A 20,845-nucleotide genomic window follows, 5' to 3' on the forward strand; every position below is an offset into this window, starting at 1 on the left:
CTCTGCTCCCCAGCGGCAGGTCTGTGTAAGGCAGCCAGCAGGCTGCTCGGGGCTCTCCTTTCATTCCCGTTTTCTCCGCGTGGCCCTAGCAGTGTAGACATCCCTGCAGGTGTCCATGGGGGATTGGCTCCAGGACCCCCTACAGGCCCCAAAACCCAGGGATGCTCGATTCCGTTGTACAAAGCGGTGTCACGTTTGAATACAACCTCTATATATGCTGCCGTCTTCTGAAATCGCCTGTAGATTATTTGTGATACCTACAAGGTGTCAGTGCTGGATAAACCATGATGGTTAGGGAATGACAAGAAGTCTGCTCTTGTTCAGGGCCTCCCCCACCCCACAACCCCAATATTGCAGGGACACAGAACTCTCAGACCTGGGGCTGATGGCTGTACCTGCCGCCTCAGCACTCTGTCTTCGGCCACTTCCTGCAGCCACCTTGGTGACCAGGTATCTTTCTGGTCCAGGGTCTGTTTCCTGAAAAGTCCACCCGACACCATGGTGCGTGGGGTGACCTGGGGTAGGCAGAGACGCGGTATTGAGTGCTCGTGGGTCACATGGCAGGAGTTTGCCCAGTTTCAGTTCTCTTCTGGGTTCCCTGACTTATCCCAATTTGATGTTCATCTTTAGCCCCCCTCCAGCCAATCCCTCGGTAGCTGGGAGCTAGCTGTGGTGGCAGAGCTCGGATTTACCACGGAGCTTGGTTCTCACATGGGTGTGCGTTCACAGTTGGAGCCAGCAGTCCTAGTTGTTTGTTCCTGGTGGCAAGCAAGTTACTTTTATGGAAAAAGATTTTTTAAAAATTGAGTTGATTTAATATTCTGTCTTTGGCAAACAACAGTATACACAGTTCAGGGACATGCACACTGTGGAAATATCCAAGGTTTGAGAAATGCTGACCTGAAGTCGCTCTCTCCCGGCGAAGCCCTCGCTCAGGTCCTGTGCCAGGCAGCTTTTTCAGTCCGGGAGTCCCTGCCTCACCCTGCCTTGCGTGCTCAGAGCAGAGGCAGCCTGGAGGCGGGCCCCGAAGACCCACCTGTGAGGGTGGCAGGGCGGAGACACCGGTGAAGGCAGCTCGCCCACATTGGGGGTGACTCATCTGTCAGGTGAGATTTAGAGACCCAAGAAGGAGCAGGCAGCGCTGATCCCTTCTGCACGGGAATGAGTGGTGGGAGTGGTTTTCCAGGGTCTCTGGTGGACGAGCGAGGTGCCGCGTACCAGATCTGGGCAGGAGCCTGGTGCTGCCGCTTTGTAGCCGTGCACCTTGGGCTGGTTTCCTGTTACGGCCGTGGATTGCACCAATCTGGGGGCAGACTGCTTCCTGCTCTTGTCCCAACATACTGCGCCCGGTGTCCTCAGAACCCCACTGCCCATCCTTGCTGCCAGCTGAGTGGTGACCACAGAACCCAAATTGCCCTGGACAGGGCCAGCTTGCACCTAAGATTTTAGATGTAAGTATTAGCAGGGCCCCTGCATTCACTCGGAGTATGGACAACAGACCGTGAGATCGCTTTACGGAACCACGTCCTTCTTGTCTTCATTTAAGACTTTGTGTCTTGCCAGATTTGACCTGTCAGGCCTTTTGTTTATTTATTTTTTGAAGATTTATTTATTTGAAAGGCAGAGTTACACAGAGGCAGAGGGAGAGAAAGAGGTCTTCCATCTGCTGGTTCACTCCCTAAATAACTATAATGGCCGGAGCTGGGCAGATCCAAAGCCAGGAGCTTTTCTAGGTCTCCCATGGGGGTGGCAGGGACCCAAGCACTTGGGCCATTTTACGCTGATTTCCCAGGCACATTAGCAGGGAGCTGGATTGGAAGTGAAACAGCTGGGACTTGAACTGGTGCTCTTATGGGATGCCAGCACTGCAGGCGATGGACCTACCTACTAGGCCACAGTGCTGGCCAGCCCTGCCTTTTATTTTTTTCTCTAATCCTGGCACAGCTTTTGGCAAATGAGATAATGCCATGTGCACAACACCTGTCCTCATCCCAGGATGATTAAATCACCCGACGAGACAGGTTCCTAGCGGGACCACCGTCTGGGTTGTCTTTGTGTCTTTGGTCTGTCTGTCGGTTTATCAGCACAGCCCTGCAGCCCCTGGTCCTGGGGTGCCAGGGAAACCCCAGGTCTGTAGGTATTGGCTCTGGGACATCCCAGACCCATAGACCCCACGTGCATCCTCCCATCTGGCCAGCACCACCTTGAGAGGCTCCACATTGTACGTGACTGGCCGGCTCTGCGGTTGCCGGTCTCTACCCTGGATTTCACCTCTTTCTTTGAAAGTCGGGACCTGTGCCCACTTTGTGTGCGCTGGCCTTGCTCCTGGCTCTGTCTTCCAAGGCGGCCGACACTGACCGCACTCAGCATCAGGTGCCTGAGGGACTTTCTTCCGCGGCCGCTGAGCGAGTGCCCCACTGCAGATGTGTTGGGTCCCAACGCCCTCTTACTGAGGTCGCACATGGAGCCGTGATGGGGATCCAGCAAATCCCCCGCTGGGCCCGCCCCCCACAGCCCTGGTTAGGAGACTCCCATCGCTCACTCGCTCTTAGCCCCAAACAGCAGGGGAGACGCCCCTTGTGTTAGTCTTGGTGATTTCCCTGGGCTCTGCTTCTGACACTGGGACCTTCCTGACCTGGTCCATGGAGTTCACGCCTCCCTGCCTTCTCACCCATGACTCCCACTCCTCCATCACATCCTTCCCACCCCTCTCTGGGTGTGCACCTGCCTGGTCAGGGTTGGCTTTCTCCCGTCTCCTTCCTGTGCCACCTTCTGTCTGGAAGGACCCACAGGCTCAGCACCCACCTTCATCACTGGTTTCCTACAGGACAGTTGCTGTGAGGTGAAGGCGCTTCTCGTTTCCTTCTAGAAAAATCCATGGCACAAAGTTGAGCCATGTGAACTCCTAGCATTTTGCCTTTGCTCCTGCTTCTCCTCCCGCTGTAATTGCCTTTCTGTCTCCTTTCTGGATTTCATCTGAGTGCTGATCCCAGTCTCTTCTGGAAGATTCTCCCCTTGACTACTCAGTCCATTCCCTGGACAGCTGCACTCACCTCAGCAGGCATTGGACCCCTGCTGCCACATCCCCCCATGTCCTGGGCACAGGCGGCATGGGTCGCCCGCTGGCACTTGCCACACACATCCTTATGCCGTGACTTGCCCTGTGGGCAGCTAACCGCTAGTCCCTCTGCTGCTCTGCCAAGCGGCCCTGTAGTCCCCACACCCATGCCAGCACAGGAAGAGACCCACCACGCGCTTTCCGTAAAGACCTTCTGAGGTCAAGGCCAAACAATAGTGACAGCAGCAAGAGATGCTTTGCCCCTGAGACCCCAGCCCCGGCATCAGTCACAGGAGGCATTCGTGAGAATCCCCTGGGGTTTGCCCTACCGTGTTAGTGTTTACTCTTGGAGATTGGCTGCGACTCCGGCTCTGTCTGATTGCTTCCACCTGATCCTTGCCGTAGCCCCGGGGGATGTCGGGACTGCTCTGGTGTGCTGTACAGATGAGGAGATAGGTGACTGCCCAAGGAGGTAGCGGAGCTGGGACTTAGCCCCAGGAAGCCTGGCGCTACAGCCAGTCTTCCAAACCATTCTCCCCCTCTACCTGTCATTCTCCAGTGGGCCCCGCTCTGCCTGCAAATGCTCAAGCCGCCTTCTGGATGCCTCACCCGTGACCTCAACCCGCCCAGACCCACCAGCGCCCTGCGTGCTTGGCTGGACCCCAGCCCGGCGCTGGGCTTCTGAGCCATCCAGGGAGGTGGGCAGGCTGGAGCCGGGGTGGGAGGAGGTGGCGGCAGCTCAGTGCTTGCTGTCTTCTTGCCACGGACTCCACAGAGCCTTCCAGATGGTGACGTAGCAGCTGTGCTAATGGTCTTGGAATCCAGGGCCCAGGCGCCCAGGGAGGGTTCTGGGGCTTTGGTGGACTCAGAGCCCCCTCCCGGGAAAGGGACGGTCCTGGGGTGATGGGGTGGATGCCAGGGGTCGCACCAGAGGGGTGGGGTGGGAAGGCAGGGGCAGGAGCTGTATGGGTGCCCATGGGAGGGCTGGGGAGCCTCGCCCACTCCTGTTTGCTTTGGACCAAGGAGGTCGCACGCTGCGAGCTGGAGTGTGTCTTGGCGAGAGGCCCAGGTAACAGCTTTCTGACCAGGGGAGGCCTGGCCCGGCAAGGGCAGCCTTTCGCTGTTCTTAAAGGCGCCGCGTGCTGTGGGCAGCTTGTGTTTTCAGTTTCTCTGGCTCCTTGCAGGGAGAAGCCTTAGCTCTGCCCCCAAAGTCACGGGAAGGGGTCAGGCTGGGGCCAGGCCAGAAGTAGCCTCTTAGGGTCCAGCTGGAGCCAGGTGTGTGTGGCCAGGTGGGCAGTGCTGGTGACCTGGGCACTAGGGCCAGGCCTCCCTTTGGTCCCTTCCTCTTCTCGGTGTGCCTGTCGGGTACTCAAATTCTCTCCCTGTTCCTGCTTCCAAACCTGCTCGAGGGAGGAGCCTGGGAATACCTGGCCGTCGCAGCTTTCCGGGGAGGACGAGGCCTGGGCCACAGTGGAGGCATTTCTGGCAGCAGATCGGGGTGCTTGGTGAGGGCGGTGGTGGGAGACGCGTTGTCTCCTGAACGGCCAGGCTCATCTTGCCTCTGAGCCTTCACGTCTGTGCCCCGCAGCCCCAGGCCACTGCTGCTGGCCTCTGCAGCCAGTACACCATCGAGCCCTTGCCAGGTGCTGGGGGAAGAGGGCCCGATTCTGACTGTGTGCTGTCCACTGTGCGTCCATGTGCCTGCCAGGCGACTGGCACATCCGGGTGCCTGGAGCATGCTTGCTGGGAGGAGAGCTGGTTGAGCACAGCCGGGTCTCCGAGACACAATACCCCGGAAGTAGTTAATAGGATCCTGCAGGGCTGCTGCCCTGTCCCAGGTCACCCAGCCTGATGGGTGGGAAGCCAGAATCCCAACTGAGGTCTCGCCTGGAAGAGGCAGTTAAGAGGCATCCATGGCCAAGTCCAGGAGGGAGCAGCCCGTGAGGGTGGGGAGTGTGGAAGGCTTATCTTGGCGTCTGGAGGGTTTCCAAGGGAAAGGAAGGAGCAGGGGTCCTCCACCCCCGCCAGCTGTCTTGTCCCAGGCTGAGCTGTGACCTCAGAGGACTTTATTAACATCCTAATTGTGTGCAGCTGGCCTCACTCTGGCCCTAATGAGCCCATTATCCTCCTTCCTTAAGGAGGCCATTGTGGCCTGGTCACCCTGGGGACAGCAGTGGCCTGGGAGTGCCTGTGGCTTCCTGCTGCCCCCAGCCAGGCTCAGCCCCCTTAGAGCTTTGGGCCCCCAACCTCTCTGTTTCTCTCTGTTGCCAGCCCTCCCCACACCATGCAAGCACCAGTTAGAGCTCACTTGGGAGGACTTGGACTGGGCTTAACAGGTAGACTCAAACATACGGCTCAGGCTGCTGGGCCAGGCCACTGACACCCATGCTGGGTGGAGACAGGGAAGGGTCTGGTCCTTGGACCCAAGTTTTTGCCTCTAGGGCCCAGAGAGGCCTCCCTCCTCAGCTGTGAGGGGGGTTTGGGGTCGCCCTGCCCTGCCCTGAGCTGGACACACTGGCCAGATGTCTTCTGTCCTTGGCCCCTGGACCAGTGTGTTCCTGAGGCCCATCGAGCAGGGCTGGCTGCATATGGCAGGGACAGCACTGCCCTGCCTGGGCTCTTGTTGCCTGGAAACTGCTGGGCCCTGGCTTTCTGGCACCAAGGAGACGTGGCCCTAATGGGAGGGGAGGCCTGCAGGAGGCAGTTTAGGGCTCTCTAAAGATGACTCCCCAGCTGGGGCTTAACCCTGAAGGCTGGGTCTGGAGACCCGGGACGCAGGCTTTGTCAGGTGTGCGTGGGGCCCTCTCTCAGGGTTGCTCTATTGCATCTTCAACCACCAGGTCAAGGAAATGGGCTTAGGAACGGGCTTGGAGTTAGGGACCCTCTCCCTAGGGACTTGCAGAACATAAGAGGAAGCCCTGGGCCTGAGTTCCTGCCTAGTGGGCACCTGCTGTGTGCCAAGGGGCATTCTTCGTCTCGCCTAATCCCCGCAGTGTAGAGGTTGTCCTGACCATTGTACAGATGAGGAAACTGAGGCTCGGAGTGCTTAAGACCCTTTCCTGAGGCCACGGAGCGGGGCAGCAGCAGGGAGGGGAGTCAGACTCGGTTCTCCGGCTCCCATGCTACTGCTCTATGCCTTGGTTTTTTTCATCTGCCAGGCTGCTGGCTGCGAGCTCAGCTCTGCCCTGGAGACAAAGCAGTTACACAGCTTATAGTCGGGACAAGACTGATTCTTGGAGGCCATGAAGTAGGGGGTTGACACCCAGGGCCTGGCTTCCCTGGCTTTGATCCTGGCTTCCACATCTGTGATCTCACAAGATGCTCGGGGAGGGAATAAAGTGATGCAGGTAGAGCTTCGCACCTCTCGGCCCCAGCCGTTCTTGCCGGGTGTAACGCGTCATGCACAGGCAGGGCTCTGTCCCCACTTGTGTGTGTGCCACCCCCACACAGCTGGGTGTGTGTGCATGACCTGCCTTCCACGGATGCAAACTTGTACCTCCCCCAGCACACAATCACTGTGCTCTGTAGGAGGGGATGCGAGGCCTTCACCCCACTGGGGTGAGCCCGGGAGCCCCGCAGGGCCGGCTGGTGCAGGTCCTGTGTACCCCTCAGCGGAGCATCAGTGACTTGGATCAGGAGCCCCCATTGCAGCAATTGACGTAGGAGCCGCTGGCGCCTGAGAGAGGCTGCTGTGTGATTGCTGCCAGGACTCCTGGGAGGTCTTTGTGGGGGCAGGTAGGCACCTCTGCCCACGTTCAGGTGCTGTTGGGGCCTGTTTGTCTCCTGTGGCAGAGGTGCCCACAGTCAAGCCAGTGGCAGGCTCTTATCTGTAGCTGTCATCTCTGGCACCAGCAGGATTCTACGCAGGAGGGACCCCAGACTGGAAGCCACCCCACCCCGCCCGTGTTGGGGCTGGAGCAGGAGCCCAGGCTGGCAATCCAGGGAAGGCCCTGAGGGGGTGACGCTGTAAACCTCGAGTCTTGGGAGCATGGCAGGAGCGCGGGACCCTAAGTTGCTGTTGTGGGCTGAGGACGTGCTGGTGGTCAGCAGGCCATGTGGCCCAAGTGCCCCCGCAGCTTCTAGTCGTTCGGTGATTGTGAAATGGACCGGACTCGGCACATCCCTGGGGCACGCAGCAGCGGGAGGTGTAGAACCTCATGGTACCTGCCCAGTGGGTGCCTCTGCCCTCTGGTCTCGGTCCGGCTCCTCCCGCATGCTGAGGCCTTTGGGGCAGAGAGAGGAGAGGAAGCTCCCTTGCTGCCTAGAGAGCAGACCCATCTGACACCTGGCTCCTGGGCGTGGGAGGAAGTAACCTGTACATGGCAAGGTCCCCAAGAGTGAAGCAGGAGAGAGTGGAGATGATGTTCCCAGCAAAGGGGCCTGAAACCTAGAGTTTTAAGGCCTTTGGAGTCAGGGAGACAGGATCCATGCAGAGGGCCAGGTGAGGGTAAGAGGCCAGCAGCCTGGGGAACTTGCCCTGGACAAAGACAAGCCCAGGTGGGATAGATGGAGAGAGCCCCCTGAGGGCAGGGATCACCTGCAGTGGATATCCCACACACACCCAGCATCCCCACAAGCCCTCTTGTGCCCACGGTGGGGGCTGCCTCCATTGCCCCTACCAAGGAGGCCTTGGGGCTCTGACTCTCGGGAGATCTAAGTCTTAGATGACAGTGAGACCCCCTCGAATCACCTACCTTCCTGAGAAACCTTGAAAGTTCCCCATGCAGACCAACAGGGAGGAGGCGACTGTTCCAGAGGGTGGCCCTGGCAGGGGGCACACCTTGGAGTAGGGGAATCCTCAGGGAGACCCACAATTCCAAGCCACAAGGCCCTGGAGCACATGGTCCTGTGTTGCCCACTGATGATAAACCTGGGGGAGCTGTCTTCAGGGAAGAAGGGTTCTGTCTGAGGCCAGGCATCATGGACACTGCCATGGCCCACTGGAACGTGGCTTTGGGGTAAGTTTTAGAAGGGTATGGATGTAGTGTGACCCCAGCTGTGTTTTCGGTGTGCAGATCTGGGCCTGGGAAGTCGGGTAAGAGCCTCCCGAGGGTGACTCCGCGTTGAGCAATGGGATGACCGTGCTTTGAGAATGACCGTGGTGAGCAGGAATTTGGGGAGTGACTCCTTGCCTGGAGTGGCAGGAGGCCCCCATCCTCAGCTGCCACGACCTATGGTCCAGGTGTCCACTTGACTTTTGTCTCCAAGTCTTGCCTCGTAGCGGGAGACGACCCTCCATCATGGTATTCAGTGACCATTAGGGTTGGTAGCAGTGAGGCTGCTCTTGACAAATGATTGAAGCTCAGCTCCCAGTTAACTAACAAGAATAGAAAGTTCCTTGGCTCATGACAAGGAGGAAGTCCAGTGGGATGGCCCAGCTGTAGCACACCTGGAACCAGGAGCTGACATGATGCAAACAGACACCGACTCACTCTGCATCTCTCAGGTTTGCTGCTACTTTATTGACTTGATCCTCAGGCTGCCTCCCCAGTGTGCCCCCTGCAGTGCCCAGTTCATGTGGGACATGGGGTTCAGGTCCTCAGAGTTCCCATGTGAGTGCTAAGGAGTTTGCCTGGGTCAGAGCAGACCCTGAACCATCACAGTCCCGACAGCTTCCAGATCAGGCAGGAGGGGGATGGCTGCAGGTGCCCCTCTGGTGGCCCAGGAGGCAGATGGGTGAGGCACGGCCTGCAGAGGGGCAGCCGGTGCCCTGCCCTGTAGCCAGCATCTGCTGGAGAGCAGGCGGCACCGAGTTGTGGGATCCTGAGTGCTCCCCTAGAGGCTAGGAAAAGGGGGAGACTCCTGCCAAGTCCAGAGCCTCTGGCTGTTTCATCACTGGCCATGGCCTCTTAGCAGCTGAGCTGCTGTGACCCGGGCTTCAGGGAGGGTGGCATGCTGCTCTGGGCTGCCTTCCCCATGGTCCCATGTGTGACAGGCTCAGAATTTGCAAGCACCTGTGGGTGAGAGGGAGGTGCTCCACACCCACACAGCTTCGGTGAAAGACATGGGAATTGACTTCCCAAGTGGCCAGCGCTTGGCCCTCTGCCTCCTTCCAGCCGTCTCAGTGAAACCTCCTCATGGAGGAGACAGGGACTGGGAGCTCTGGAGAGCCTGTGGAGTTCAGAGCCTGGGTCACAGAGGTGGACAAAGCTCTCCCGCCATGTCAGCGAAATGCGGTCGGTCCTCCCAGCCTTTCTCCCCACGGGTGTGAGTGCAAGGAGTAGCAGAATGTCCAAGGCGTGAGCAGAGGTCAGCCAGGGCTCCCCAGGTGCCAGGAACCACTTCCTACAGCCCAGCCTTGGCTCCAGAGTGAGCCTCCCTCCGCCTCTGTAGCTGGTTCTTGAGGCTACTTAACACTCTGAGCGTGATCCGGAGCCTCCCTGAATTCTCGCAGCCACAAGCCACCTTGATCCATCTTGTCAGCCAGAGGTAGAGTGAGTGCCAGGTGTGTGGTACTCTAACCACCCTCTCCAGGCCCAAAAGCCAGGCAGTGCTAGTGGATGTGGGAGGCGTGTCCGCTAGCCCCCGGCCCGGCTCTGGCTACTGCCTATCTCCCTGTAGGTTGCTCAGTAACTTTAGCTGTTACCTGTGCAGAGGTCAAACCCCCCTTCCTCATCTGCCCAGAGACCCATTCAGTGTGCAGATGAAGCCTACCTGCCCTCTTCCGGCCTGGGCTTGTGGGCCCGGCGCAGGGGGTCTCGAGGCCTCTGGGGTGGAGGGCTCGGAACTGGCCTGGGCCTCTTCCACTGGAGACGCCCTGCCAAGCCAGGTCCTGCAGGGTTACGCACTTGCTCAGCCAGGGCCCCACTGCCCCACATGGCTCACCTGGGTCGGCTGATAGCTTGTGGCCTAGCGCCAGTCACTCTGTGCCGTGGCAGCTCATTTACCTGTATACGTTGTCCTGACGGAAACACGGCTGGAGGTAGCCTGGGCAGTCTGGGAAGCGGGCGATCTCAGGAGACATGGGTTGGGAGCAGGAGGGAGAAGGTGAGGTTAGACTTGTGGTGGCGCCTCCCCCTGTATCGGGGGCATATCCCCAGTTCTTTGACTATAATGATGTGACTCACTGGCCCAGGCCACTTTTACATGGGTTGTCAGGCGAAGGCCATGCTCACTGGGGTTGGCAGGGCTTAGGGGAGGGAGATGGCCACAGGGAGCAGAGGGCCATAGACTTGGGGTTGGTAGGAGGGGGTTCCGCCTCCCCCCCATCCCAGGCAGGACGGGACAGGGCCTATGGGCCATAGCAGCAGCCCACAGAGGCTCTGGGCCACGGTGTTGGAGCCAGCAGCCCTCTACGTTGGAAGAAACCCAGACCCCCGGAGGTCGTGACCTCACTGAAGTCCCTGAGCCAAACAGGCCTGACTCTGAGCGTCCAGACCCTGGCCCTGGGCATTCCAGGGGCTTTGCAGTGCGAGCAGAGGGTTGGGGGAGCCCCTCAGAAGGGGACGACGACCAAGCACATTCAGGACTGGAACAGAGGCTGTTAGCAAACCCGGCACGCCGTGCGGGGCAGTGGGCACTGAAGACCTAGGAGGCGAGCCCTGGGTCCCAAGGGAAAAGGCCCTGAGGTCCCCCCTCAGTGGGAGGCCTTTCCTCTCCTCCCCACCAGTGTCCTCACAGCGGCCATCAGGCCTTAGGTGGACGGTGCCAGGGTCCCAAGTACTGTCCCATGGGAGCCCTGGGGTCTCCTGATGGGAATGGAGAGCCAGCTGATGCCGGGTTACCAGGGGACAGAGGAGCATTGGCCAGGAAGGAGGGACCAGGAGGGGTCGTGAGGGAGAGAAGCTTCTGAGAGGGATTCAAGGACGGCCGGGGGCTCCCAGGCCCCGTGGGCTCGGAGCACTTGGCTCAGTTAGGTGTTGAAAGAACAAGCAAGTGAGCAGAGAACATGAATGAGCCTTTATGGCTTGGCTGTCCTGGGAGGGTGGGGGTGGCGTGCACCTCTGTGCCTGTGTGCTGGGGGTGGGGTGTCCACAGCTTGGGGAGGGCAGCTGTGGCTCACTTGCCCCGTGGGAAGTGCCACTGACCTGTGCCCAGGATAGGATGCTCTGAGGAGGCCCACGAGGCCTCCGTGCCTGGATGCCTCCGGCCAAACCTGTGGTCCCGATGGGTCTGAAGACCCTGGCTGGTCTCTGAGGCTGACCAGGGCTCCCTTGGCCTTTGCCACAAACTGATTGTCACATGCCGGGTGTATCTTTGTTTCTGATCCATTTTAAAAATGTTTCTCATTAAACTTTAGTGTGGATCACCATGCATCAGGCCCTTTCTGCTCAGGGCATGTGCTGGTCTTTCCTGCCTGAGAAGAAACCAGGTTCTCCAAGACTGGACCCGGGCAGGCACTGCCCTTTGCCCCACCCCAGCGCCGGCCCACCTCTGCTCGGCTCTCACGGTCCCGCTGTCTCCGTCCCCTCTGCAGGCTGGTGGTTCGTGAGCACCTCTGAGGAGCAGGGCTGGGTCCCTGCCACCTACCTGGAGGCGCAGAATGGGACTCGGGACGACTCAGACATCAGCACCTCCAAGACGGGAGAAGGTGAGGTCCTGCGGGCTCACAAGGAGGGGAGGGCAAAGGTGGGGGGCAGCTGGCCACCTCTGGAGTCAGCCTTGTCCAAGGCCTCTCTCCCACGCTTCTCCCTAAAGAGAAGTCCCGAGGGGAGCTGGGCCACATCCCAGCCCCGTCCCTGGGCTCCTGCCTCACTGAGCTCCTGCAAGCTCCCTTCCTGTGCCAGGCCTCTCCCTTTCCTGGGGTGCCTGCCTGGCCAAGGCACAGACAGGGCAGGTCTGTGAGCCAGTACTCGGTGGCCCCGGCCAGGCCCGGCACAGTCAGCCTCTGATTAGCTCTGGCTCCATGAGGCTTCTCTGAGTCTTTCTCCTTGTTCTTCAAAGTGCCTGGCTCTGCCCCGAGCTGACTCTGGCTTGGCCACACCGCTGAGCCCTGGATGTTGGGCCACCCCGGTTCCCAGCTACCTCTCCTAAGGCCTCCCACACCTCCCATGGCCTGGCAGCAGCAAGTTGTTCTCTGATAGTTGATGGGGACAGTTGAGATGGACGTGTCTGAGAGGCAGAGGGTGCCCCCCTGGGGTAAGGCCACCTCCAGGCCGCTCCTTCCCCCCACTTCCCGGCCCCAGCCAAAGTCAATAGCCAAGCGCCAGCTCCGTGTTTATCCTTCCCCGAAATGGCAGTGACTGGGCTGGCCAGCGGGGCCCCACCCTTCCTCCTGTGTCCACACTGGGTTTCAGCCCTTGACCCGAGCCAGTGACAGGGTTCCTGGTTCTGGCTGGACCAGGTCGACACCCCTATCCCAGACTCTGCTTCCCTTGCACCCTGCTCTGGTCTGGTCCAGGTTGCCCACCGGCTGCAGGCCCCCCTGTCCCCCAGTTTCGTGTTCTGCCTGGCACACCAGGGCTTCTCAGAAACAGTAGCACTCAGAACAGCAGGTGTACCAAGGTTCCCCGCTCCCCCTGGGAGGACTCTGTCCCCATCTCTGTTTCCAACCAGGGGAGTTTTGTGCTTGTCCTGGTTGGGTTGGGTTGGGGCCCTGGTTGGTCGTTCTTTACGGGCCTCAGTGCCACGCACCTCTGCATGATGCATTTGCTTGTGAGCTGTGGACGCAGCTCTGTGCTCGGCTCGAGGAGCCCTGTGTGTGCTGGAAAGGCTATAGCCCAAGGTCAGAGCAGAGATGGGGGGTAGGTGGTGGAGGGCCTGGTGCCAAGCAGGCTGGAGTCCAGCACATGGGAGGGCCATGCCAACTTGGACAGAGCAGGGAGTGGGTGTACTGCATGGAATAAGCAACAACTGGTAGTGGGGAGGAGTTTACCCCTGGTGGGGTCATGGAAGGAAGGGTGTGCGTGCACACATGTGCACCTGGGGTCATCAGTTTTCCTCCGTGTGCCTCTGGTCTGGCAGAACTTCTGGCCACACTTGGGTAGCTGCAGACTCCATCATCATCTGTGGGCATCTCGTGCCCAGGTCTACAGAAGAGCTCAGGGCTGGGCACTCCGCCCAGGGCCCCCACTGCTGTGCCATTTCTGCCAGTCTGTGCCAGCAGCCAAGAGATGAGCCCAGCCTGTTTGCCTCTCTGGCCATCTCGTGTCGGTCCCCTGGGCCCTGTAGACAGAGATGGGCAGCCCCCGTCCTGTCAAAGCTTTCCTAACAGCTCAGGCTTCGGTGCTGGGCACAGACAAGAGCCAGTTGGCTGTTTGGTTTACCTGCATTGCCAGGTGCTCTGGTGTCTGTGTCTCTGTTGAAGCCCTGTGTGCTCTGTGGGATTCAGAAATAGTTGCTGTGGGTGTGGACGTTGAGAGCCTCTTGCTCACCACAGTGATGAGAGCAGGCCCAACATTTGCAGGTGCTCTAATGAACTGAGGCATCCGTCTCCTCTCCGAGGTGGGGACGTGGAGGCCAGAGAAGTCTGTTACCTCCTCGAGCCCTGAGGTTAGTTTGTGGCAGAGCCAAGCTTCGAACTCAGTTCCCGGCCTGTGACCCAGAGCCACTGGCAGGGTCCTGTCTTCTTCCTTGGTGGGCTGGCTTTGGGACCATGGCTGTCTGCACGGCTGCTCTACCAGTGAACAGAGGCCCAGGCACCAGGCCCTGCCAGCTGTCTCCCCTCTTGTGGCCTTGCCTGTTGTGAGCAGAGTGGAGGGAGGAGAGCAGTGGCCCAGGTGAGAGTCTGGACCCTGTAGCCAGCTGCCTCCCAGGGCACACAGGTGGCCACTGTGGGGCCTGATTGCCGCCCCTACCTCCTGGCCTCTGCCCAGGCGTCCTGCTCACAAGCAGGTCAGAAGGCCTCTGTGGGTTTGGCCCAGACGTGCCTGGACACTTTTACCCTAACCCCTGGCTTCGCTTCCACTCCCCAGACAGGGGCAGCCAGCAGCTCACCTGGTGGCATCAGGTGGTGGGACAGGGTCTTCTCTACCAAGAGTCCCATCAGAAGGCTGGGGCCCCTGGAGCTGAGGGGTGTGGGGGTGGAGGAGCTTAGAACTGGGCAGCGGCCGCCAAAGGACCATGCAGGTGGTCACCCCCAGAAAACGTGCTACAGGCAAAAGGGGGCTCAGACAGCAAAATACTGGGCAGACGAGACCGCCGGCATCACAAGTCCACACGGAGGACCTGAGTGGAGGAATGGGGCCAGGGCCTGGGGCTCCTGCCCGTGCATGTTTCGCTTGGCAGACATTGCCAGGACGCAGCCTGTGACAGAGACACGAGGCCACACCCTTGCTCTCAGCATGTGGTGAGGACGAGCCAGAAAGCATAAGACGCCCAGAGTGGGTAGAGCTCCGTGCCCACTGTGGGAGCCTCCAGGTCTCTTAGAAGTGCTTGCTCCTCCCTGGTGGTACTTGGTCATGGGAGCGCGTTCCTAGTCAGTGGGTGGGTGCAGGTCCAGGCATGGGGGGCTGCCGCTTGGTCCAGCCCCGGTGAGATGGGGATGGGAGCTCTCCATCCCGAGGGCTGCCCGGCAGCACCAGGCTGGAGCCCGGGCCCCTCTCTACCTCTGTTTAGCCCTTCCTGGGCTCTCGGGCATAACATCACCCAGCAGGTCGGCCCCTCCAGCTGGAGTGTGACCTCAGCTCGGTCCCTGTGATGCTAACCCAGCAGTGGGGGCTCCCCAGCCTCCATCCCGCCTTCGCCCTCCCCTCCCCTCCCCTCCCCTCCATCCCGTCTCATCTTCATCTCCATTCTCTCCACCGGTTCCCGTTGGCCACGTGCTCCATCGCCATCTCCCACACCAGTGTCCAAGAGACGCAAGGCCCATCTGCGGCGCCTGGATCGCCGGTGGACCCTGGGCGGGATGGTCAACAGGCAGCACAGCCGAGGTGACCGGTTCTCCTCCTCGCGGCTGCCGCCTGCCTCTCGCCTCTCACTAATGCCCCTTCTGTGTGCGTGCTGTGCTCTGCTCACGGCCTCCTCACTCACCGGGAGCCTGGGTCCAGTCTCTTCTCTCGCCTCCTGCGGCTGGGGGGCGGGGCTGTACAGGGGCTGCTTGGGAATCCGGGTGGCACAGGGAGCAGCTCTGGCTTGCCAGTGTCCTGGGGCTGGGGACACAGCTGGGGGTCTCCCAGAAAGGAGGAGGGGTCTCTACGGAAGGGCCCGTAGGCTACAGGTGAAGGAAGCTGCCCATCCTCCGTGGCCGCCTTCTGAGAAAGGGCTCCCTTGGCCAAGCTGCTCTCACAGTTGCCTGGGAGCAGAGCGGAAGGGACCAGCCCTCTCCCTCCGGCATCAGCCATCTCTGAAGAAAGTAGACACAGAGCAAAAGCGAGGTGAGCCTGGCGCCAGGGTGCAGCCCGACCCAGCTCTGCCAAGGTGTCAGGCCCAGCCGGGAGCACCAGCTCCGGGGGCTTCTGGAGGGGCCTAGTGAAGAGGATTCCTGGGAGGCCCCAGGCTGATGGGGACCGGAGACGTTCGCAGGTGTGGAGCTTTCTGGCCCAGGGCCTTTGCCACAGCCAGGAGAGGAGGGCTGGGTCTCTGGACAAACCCCTAAGCAGCTGCAGGCCCCGAGGCCAGCGGTGGGTGGCCGGTCGTCCCTGTGCCTCAGGGAGCAGACTAGGTGTGCTCCTTGCTGGCCGTCTCCCGCACGGGCATGTCCTCAGCATTGGCCCTCCTGGAGTACAGGGGTGCCCCTTACTCATACCCCGCCCTCAGAGTGTGTTTCTAAATGACAGTGAGAGTGTGTGCTGGTGTCTGCCCCAGCCCAAGGCAGCAGGAGGCCAGGATTCTCGGGTGGCCATAGCATATGGCAGCTCAGCGTCCAGACCAGAGCACGGGCCTTGAGGAGCCCAGCTTGGGCTGAGGGCAGAGCGTGGGCTGGCCCGGCGGGGGGGGGGGGGGGGGTCAGGGAGAGAGCTGATACAGGGCAAAGGGCAAGTTATAGAAACCCTCCCAGCTGAATGTAATCTAAGGCCACTCTAAAGTTAGCAGGGAGGGGTAACACTGCAGGAGGCTGGCCCAGAAGCACAGTGGGGACTAAAATTTGGCCTGCCTTGGTGACCACAGGTATGACCCCGATACTCCCCCCCCCCCAAACACACACACATGCACACACACACAGCTCACACCCACAGCCTGGGCACACACTCAGAAATATACATACGTAATTCCAGGCATGCAACTGCTAGTAGTCTGTGCCATGTGCGTGCTGTTTGTGTGCTCACAGATCCTTTATGCACACAACTAGCTGCCTGGTTACAGCACACGTGCACCTGCAGCAGCATCCACAAGAACTCACACAGCTTCCTTCACCCAAACCCTTGTACCTTGTCTGTACAGGGGAGGGAGTGCCAGTGACAGGCCACTCGATAATGTGTGTAGACACAGCCAATGCAAGCAAGCACAGGTTCATGGCCTCCCTGTATCTTGTAAATAAGAGACCCAAGCAATCTAAGTCCGTGGTCTCTGCACTCTGGGCTAAGCTGAGCCAGGAAACCAAGGGGCCCTCGCAGGGAGCTGGCTGGGAGATGCTCGGTGGTGACCATGGAGCAGGCAGAGGCAGGCAGTGCACAGCTCGCCGGATGATGGGACGAGAGGAAGCCCTGATCCCCCTGCCCCTCTCCCCATTCCCTCAGCCCATCTGTGGCAGGGGGGCCCGGGAGACTGCTGACAGAGGGGAAAGTGTTTGGAAAAAGGAGGCTTTTGTGGCTTGGAAACTAGGACTCCCAGCCCCTGCCTCCTAAACCAAATCAGGCCCGTCCACCTCCCTCCACCCTGCTGGGCACCCGGCAGCTGCCTGGCCAGCCCTCAGCAGAGCAGGGTGCCCCAGAGCTCACGGCCTCTCTCCCTCCCACCCTCTGTGTCCTAAGTGGGGAGGGGGGTCTCTTACCGTGGGCACCCTGAGCCACCTGAGTGACTCCGTCGCCCACTGAGGACGCCTCCACCTCTGGGCTTTCTCTCATCTGCCCCCACTGCTAGGTCTGACAGAGGACGGCTCTGCTGGTCCCATGGGACACCTGAGACACCACCACCCCCCCCCCGGGGTAGGAGGGGGCATGTCCCTGGAGGTGTCTTCATCTCTGCTGTCCCAGCCAGCTGGAGCAGAAATCTAGTACCAGGAGGCTTTGCTCTGCCTGTCCTGGCTCCGCCCCCTTCTGCCCGGAACCTGCACAGTGAGCAGGGCAGGACGAGCCTCTGACCAGGAAGGCGTCACTCCCAGACAGCCATGGTGGCCACAGCTTCAGGGCCCCAAACCACGAGGCCTTTAGCTGGAGCAGCTCAGCATTACTGCCTGGAACTGATAGCCCTGGTTCTGCTCCCAGCTCCTCTGAGAAGGCGGAAGACAGCAGGTGTCTCCATGGCTGCAGACTGCCCGCCACACACACCCTGGTAGCTGTGCAGGCTTGGGCCTGGCAGATCTGGGAGGCTGAGCCCACATCAGGGCAGGGATCCTGTAATGTTCCCACGAGAAGGGCTGTCATCTCTCTCTGCACAAGCAACCTTGCCTAGGAAAACTTTAATGATGGCTTCCTGCTCGAACCACAGGCTTGTAAAAATAGCCCAGCAGGAACAAAGGCAAAATGTGGAGCCCAGACCTCGCCTCGCCCTAACCTCAGAGCCCTGGATTCCCAGCGCCTGGTGTTGCCCCTCTGGCTGCTGCCTGGGCCAGGATTGGCCGTGCCCCACTGGAAAATGGAGCAGGACCAGGATCAGTCGGGGAGAGCCCTGAGCCTCCTCCAAAGCCCGAGTCAGAGTCTGGCTTGGCCCAGCAGCCTTCGTAGACGGCCTTGGCGGTGACCCTGGCCGAGCAGGAGCCACGGGAGCAAGACCCTCCTCAGCCCCTGCTGAGAACTCCTGCAAGGGAGGGGCACAGGCCACAGAGAGGTGCAGCACTCCCCTCTGGGTTTGGGCAGTCTTTGGGCTTTGGCCAGCAAACCATCCATCCCTTGCCCAGCCCAGCAGGACAGCTGCCTCCGCCCCAAGGGAGGCTGCTATCTGGGCCCAGCGCAGGGCTGCGGACAGGACCCTGATAATCCAGGGGAGAATGAACAGACGGCCTCTTCTCCGACCGCCCCCAAAGCTGCAGGAGGCCCAGGCGGGCTGCCCGGCAGCGTCCTGCCAGCAGTCCGGGGTGGCTGTCGCCGCCCAGCAGGCGTCTTAGGGGCTGGCTCCTCTCCATGCTGAGCTCACTCAGCCCTGCCTTTGTCTTCAGCAGTGCAGTCAGCCTCTGGGGAACAGCCAGGAGGGGAAGGCATCGCGTTCAGGTTGACCCTCCTGCAGGGCACGGCCGGGTGGCTGGATCTTCCCCCTTCCGCCTCTGCTGCTTCCTGAGCCCTGGGCGGTCTCACCCCGAGTGCGGTGCCTCCCTGGGGGACTGAGGGTAGGAAGAGGGAGCCTAGTGGGACGCCTTGGTGCTGAGGCCTCCCCGGCTCCCTCCATGATGCCACGGGCGCCCCAGCCTGGTGCCTTGTGAAAACCCTGAACCATGACCTTGGAGTCCCGACCAGGAGAGCCGAGCAGCGCCAGCTGGGCACGCTGGCCCCGGAGGGCACGCGGGTCCTGCCCGAGTATGGTGTGTTTTGCATTCCCACAGTCACTTGGCCACAGTGCATGTGTTCCACAGTGTCCTCTCGGGGTGGCCTTACCCGGGTGGGTGCCTGGCAGGCCGAGGAAGCTGAGAGTGCGAATGGGACCTAGCTGGAAGCCCCCATGTTCCTAGGAGGGGCATGCAGGAGCCTCAGGTCCTTCAGGAGGTACCCAGCATTGGTCTCGGGCTCCCGACTTGGACCCCGCAAGGAGCCATTTCCTCCTAACCCGGCCTTCGGCCCTGGCAGCTTCTGTGGACTCATCAGGCTGGGAGAGCCGACTCCATGCTGCCCAGAGCCTCGCGGGGCAGCCTGGGGGTCCTGAGTGACTTAGGCACGTGCTGGGCGCAGCGGCGGCCCCTGCCTGTATGCCCTCCCACTCCCACCCCTGAGGTCTGGCCCTTCCCTTCCCACAGAGAAGCCAGAGCTGACCCTGTGCGCTTGACAAGCAGCTGAGCAAGGCCAGGGCGGGAGGAGGCGGCAGGAAGTTGTACCTGCGCCCTGGCCTCAAGTAATCTGGCTTTCTTGCTTCCTCGATACCCCGGCCACCCCCAGAGGAGAAGTACGTCACTGTGCAGCCGTACACCAGCCAAAGCAAGGACGAGATTGGCTTCGAGAAGGGCGTCACTGTGGAGGTGATCCGGAAGAACTTGGAGGGCTGGTGGTACATCAGGTAGGAGCCCCAGCAGAGGAGGAGACGCCACGCTCCCGGGCCCTGGGCAGCAGAGCACGTGCAGAGTGACCGTGGCTACCCGACGGCAGGTCCTTCCTGGCAGCAGCTGCGTGCCCAAGGGCTGGCTGCCCGGGCTCTGCACGGCCGGAAGGCTCCAGCAGAGCCTGCAGCTTGCTTCCTGGGATGCGCACAGCAGGGCTGAGCCCCGCAGCTGGGACAGGGGCCATGGCTCGGCTCGGCTCAGCTCGGCTCGCAGACACTGGTGCATCCCCTTCCCGCGCGTCTGCCAGGAGAGCTCAGCACATCTGCGTTTGGTTTGCTGTGTCTGGCCTCGGCTGTCCGGCCTGCTCTGTAAGAGCTGCCTGGAGCGCTGGCGTCCGCCGGCCTTGCTGGGACAGCCTCTGCTGTCCGAGGGGCTGGGCCTGGGGCCTGGGGCCTGGGTGTCCCTGGCAGACGCAGGTCACTCCTGTGGGCTGGTCGGGAGTTTGAGGCAGAAGTGAGCCCAGCCCAGCCCAGCTCGGGCCACCAGAGACCTCTTCCTTCCCCTGCCCTCCCCGTCTCCCAGGACTGAGAAAGTCACCTGGGATGGGGCATGGGGGCTTCCCGCTGGAAGCAAAGGAAGCCAGTGGGCTTCGTGCGCCGTTACTTGGCTGAGACCTCCCCTCCACGGGGACTTGGTCTTCGTAAACTCACAGTCCCCTTGAGTGGGCACACGGCCCAGCTTCTCTCATCTGCCTGTGGCCCAAGGCACTGGCCACGCGGGGCAGCCCTGGACCTGCTGTGGGCAGGGTGTGTGTTCTGAGCGGCCTCCTGCAGGGGCCAGGACCGTGCTGTGTCCCCCGTGACCGCGGCCTTGCCTGTGCTCAGGGCCTGGCAGGAAGTGCCGGCTGGCAGAGGTTCCTGTGCGCTGAGGAATAGGACAGGGGGGTCACAGGCTACATGGAGCCTGAGCCTTAGCAAGCCTCGGAGAACACAGACGGGCTGAGGTGGCCCTTTCTGTCGTGCTCGGTGCGATGGGACCAGGTCCCTGGATGTGTGTCACCCAGAGCCGCTGCCCCTGGACTTTCATGTTCTCTGGGCAGTGGGAGCTAGAGCCGACCCCCAAACCTGGCCGCTGTGAGTTGACGTGGACAGGCCAGCAAGCATCCTAGCAGCCTCTGGCCAAGCCCCCTTGCCTCGAAGCTGTGTACAACGCTGCTTTGTGATTTTTTTATTTTATTCTGTACTTTTTTAAATGACCTGCGGAGTCGCCCTGAGCTGCTTCCGGTCACCTCTTGTTCCTATGGCCTAGCCCCTGAGCCAGTGGGAGCTAGAACTGAGAAAACCCTGCTGAGAAGGTTCCACCTTAAGAAGACTTCCAGACACCCCCTTAAATATGCCATTTCCCAGCATTCCAGGCTCTGTTGATCCTCCTTTCCTGTCTTTCTCCTCCTCCCCCATCCCTGCGCACGCACGCACGCACACACACACACACGTGCGCGCACGCACACGCACACACCCCTACCCCTCGCACTCCCTCCCTCTGCAGCCAGCTTCCCTCTGGAGCCGTTCCCTGCTCCGAGCTGGAAAGCAGATGTGAGCAGAGCCGGCCCCAGGATACACAGCGGC

The 20,845-nt window shown here is 60.8% G+C and overlaps 1 protein-coding gene across 5 annotated transcripts in view; it reads left to right on the forward strand.

The window, feature by feature from the left end:
* SH3PXD2A (SH3 and PX domains 2A) overlaps positions 1-20,845 on the forward strand; it is a 225,065-nt gene that overhangs the window by 187,390 nt on the left and 16,830 nt on the right. For 3 of the 5 annotated variants that reach the window (XM_062214614.1, XM_062214611.1, XM_062214613.1), the window contains 3 exons: positions 11,475-11,588; positions 14,785-14,868; positions 19,120-19,237. In XM_062214614.1, coding sequence (XP_062070598.1) covers positions 11,475-11,588; positions 14,785-14,868; positions 19,120-19,237 — 316 coding nt within the window. The remainder of the gene's footprint in view (positions 1-11,474; positions 11,589-14,784; positions 14,869-19,119; positions 19,238-20,845) is intronic. The other 2 variants (XM_062214615.1, XM_062214612.1) reach the window with 1 other exon arrangement.

The sequence above is a fragment of the Lepus europaeus genome, chromosome 17 (genome assembly GCF_033115175.1).
Source record: "Lepus europaeus isolate LE1 chromosome 17, mLepTim1.pri, whole genome shotgun sequence".
Lineage (NCBI taxonomy): Eukaryota > Metazoa > Chordata > Mammalia > Lagomorpha > Leporidae > Lepus > Lepus europaeus.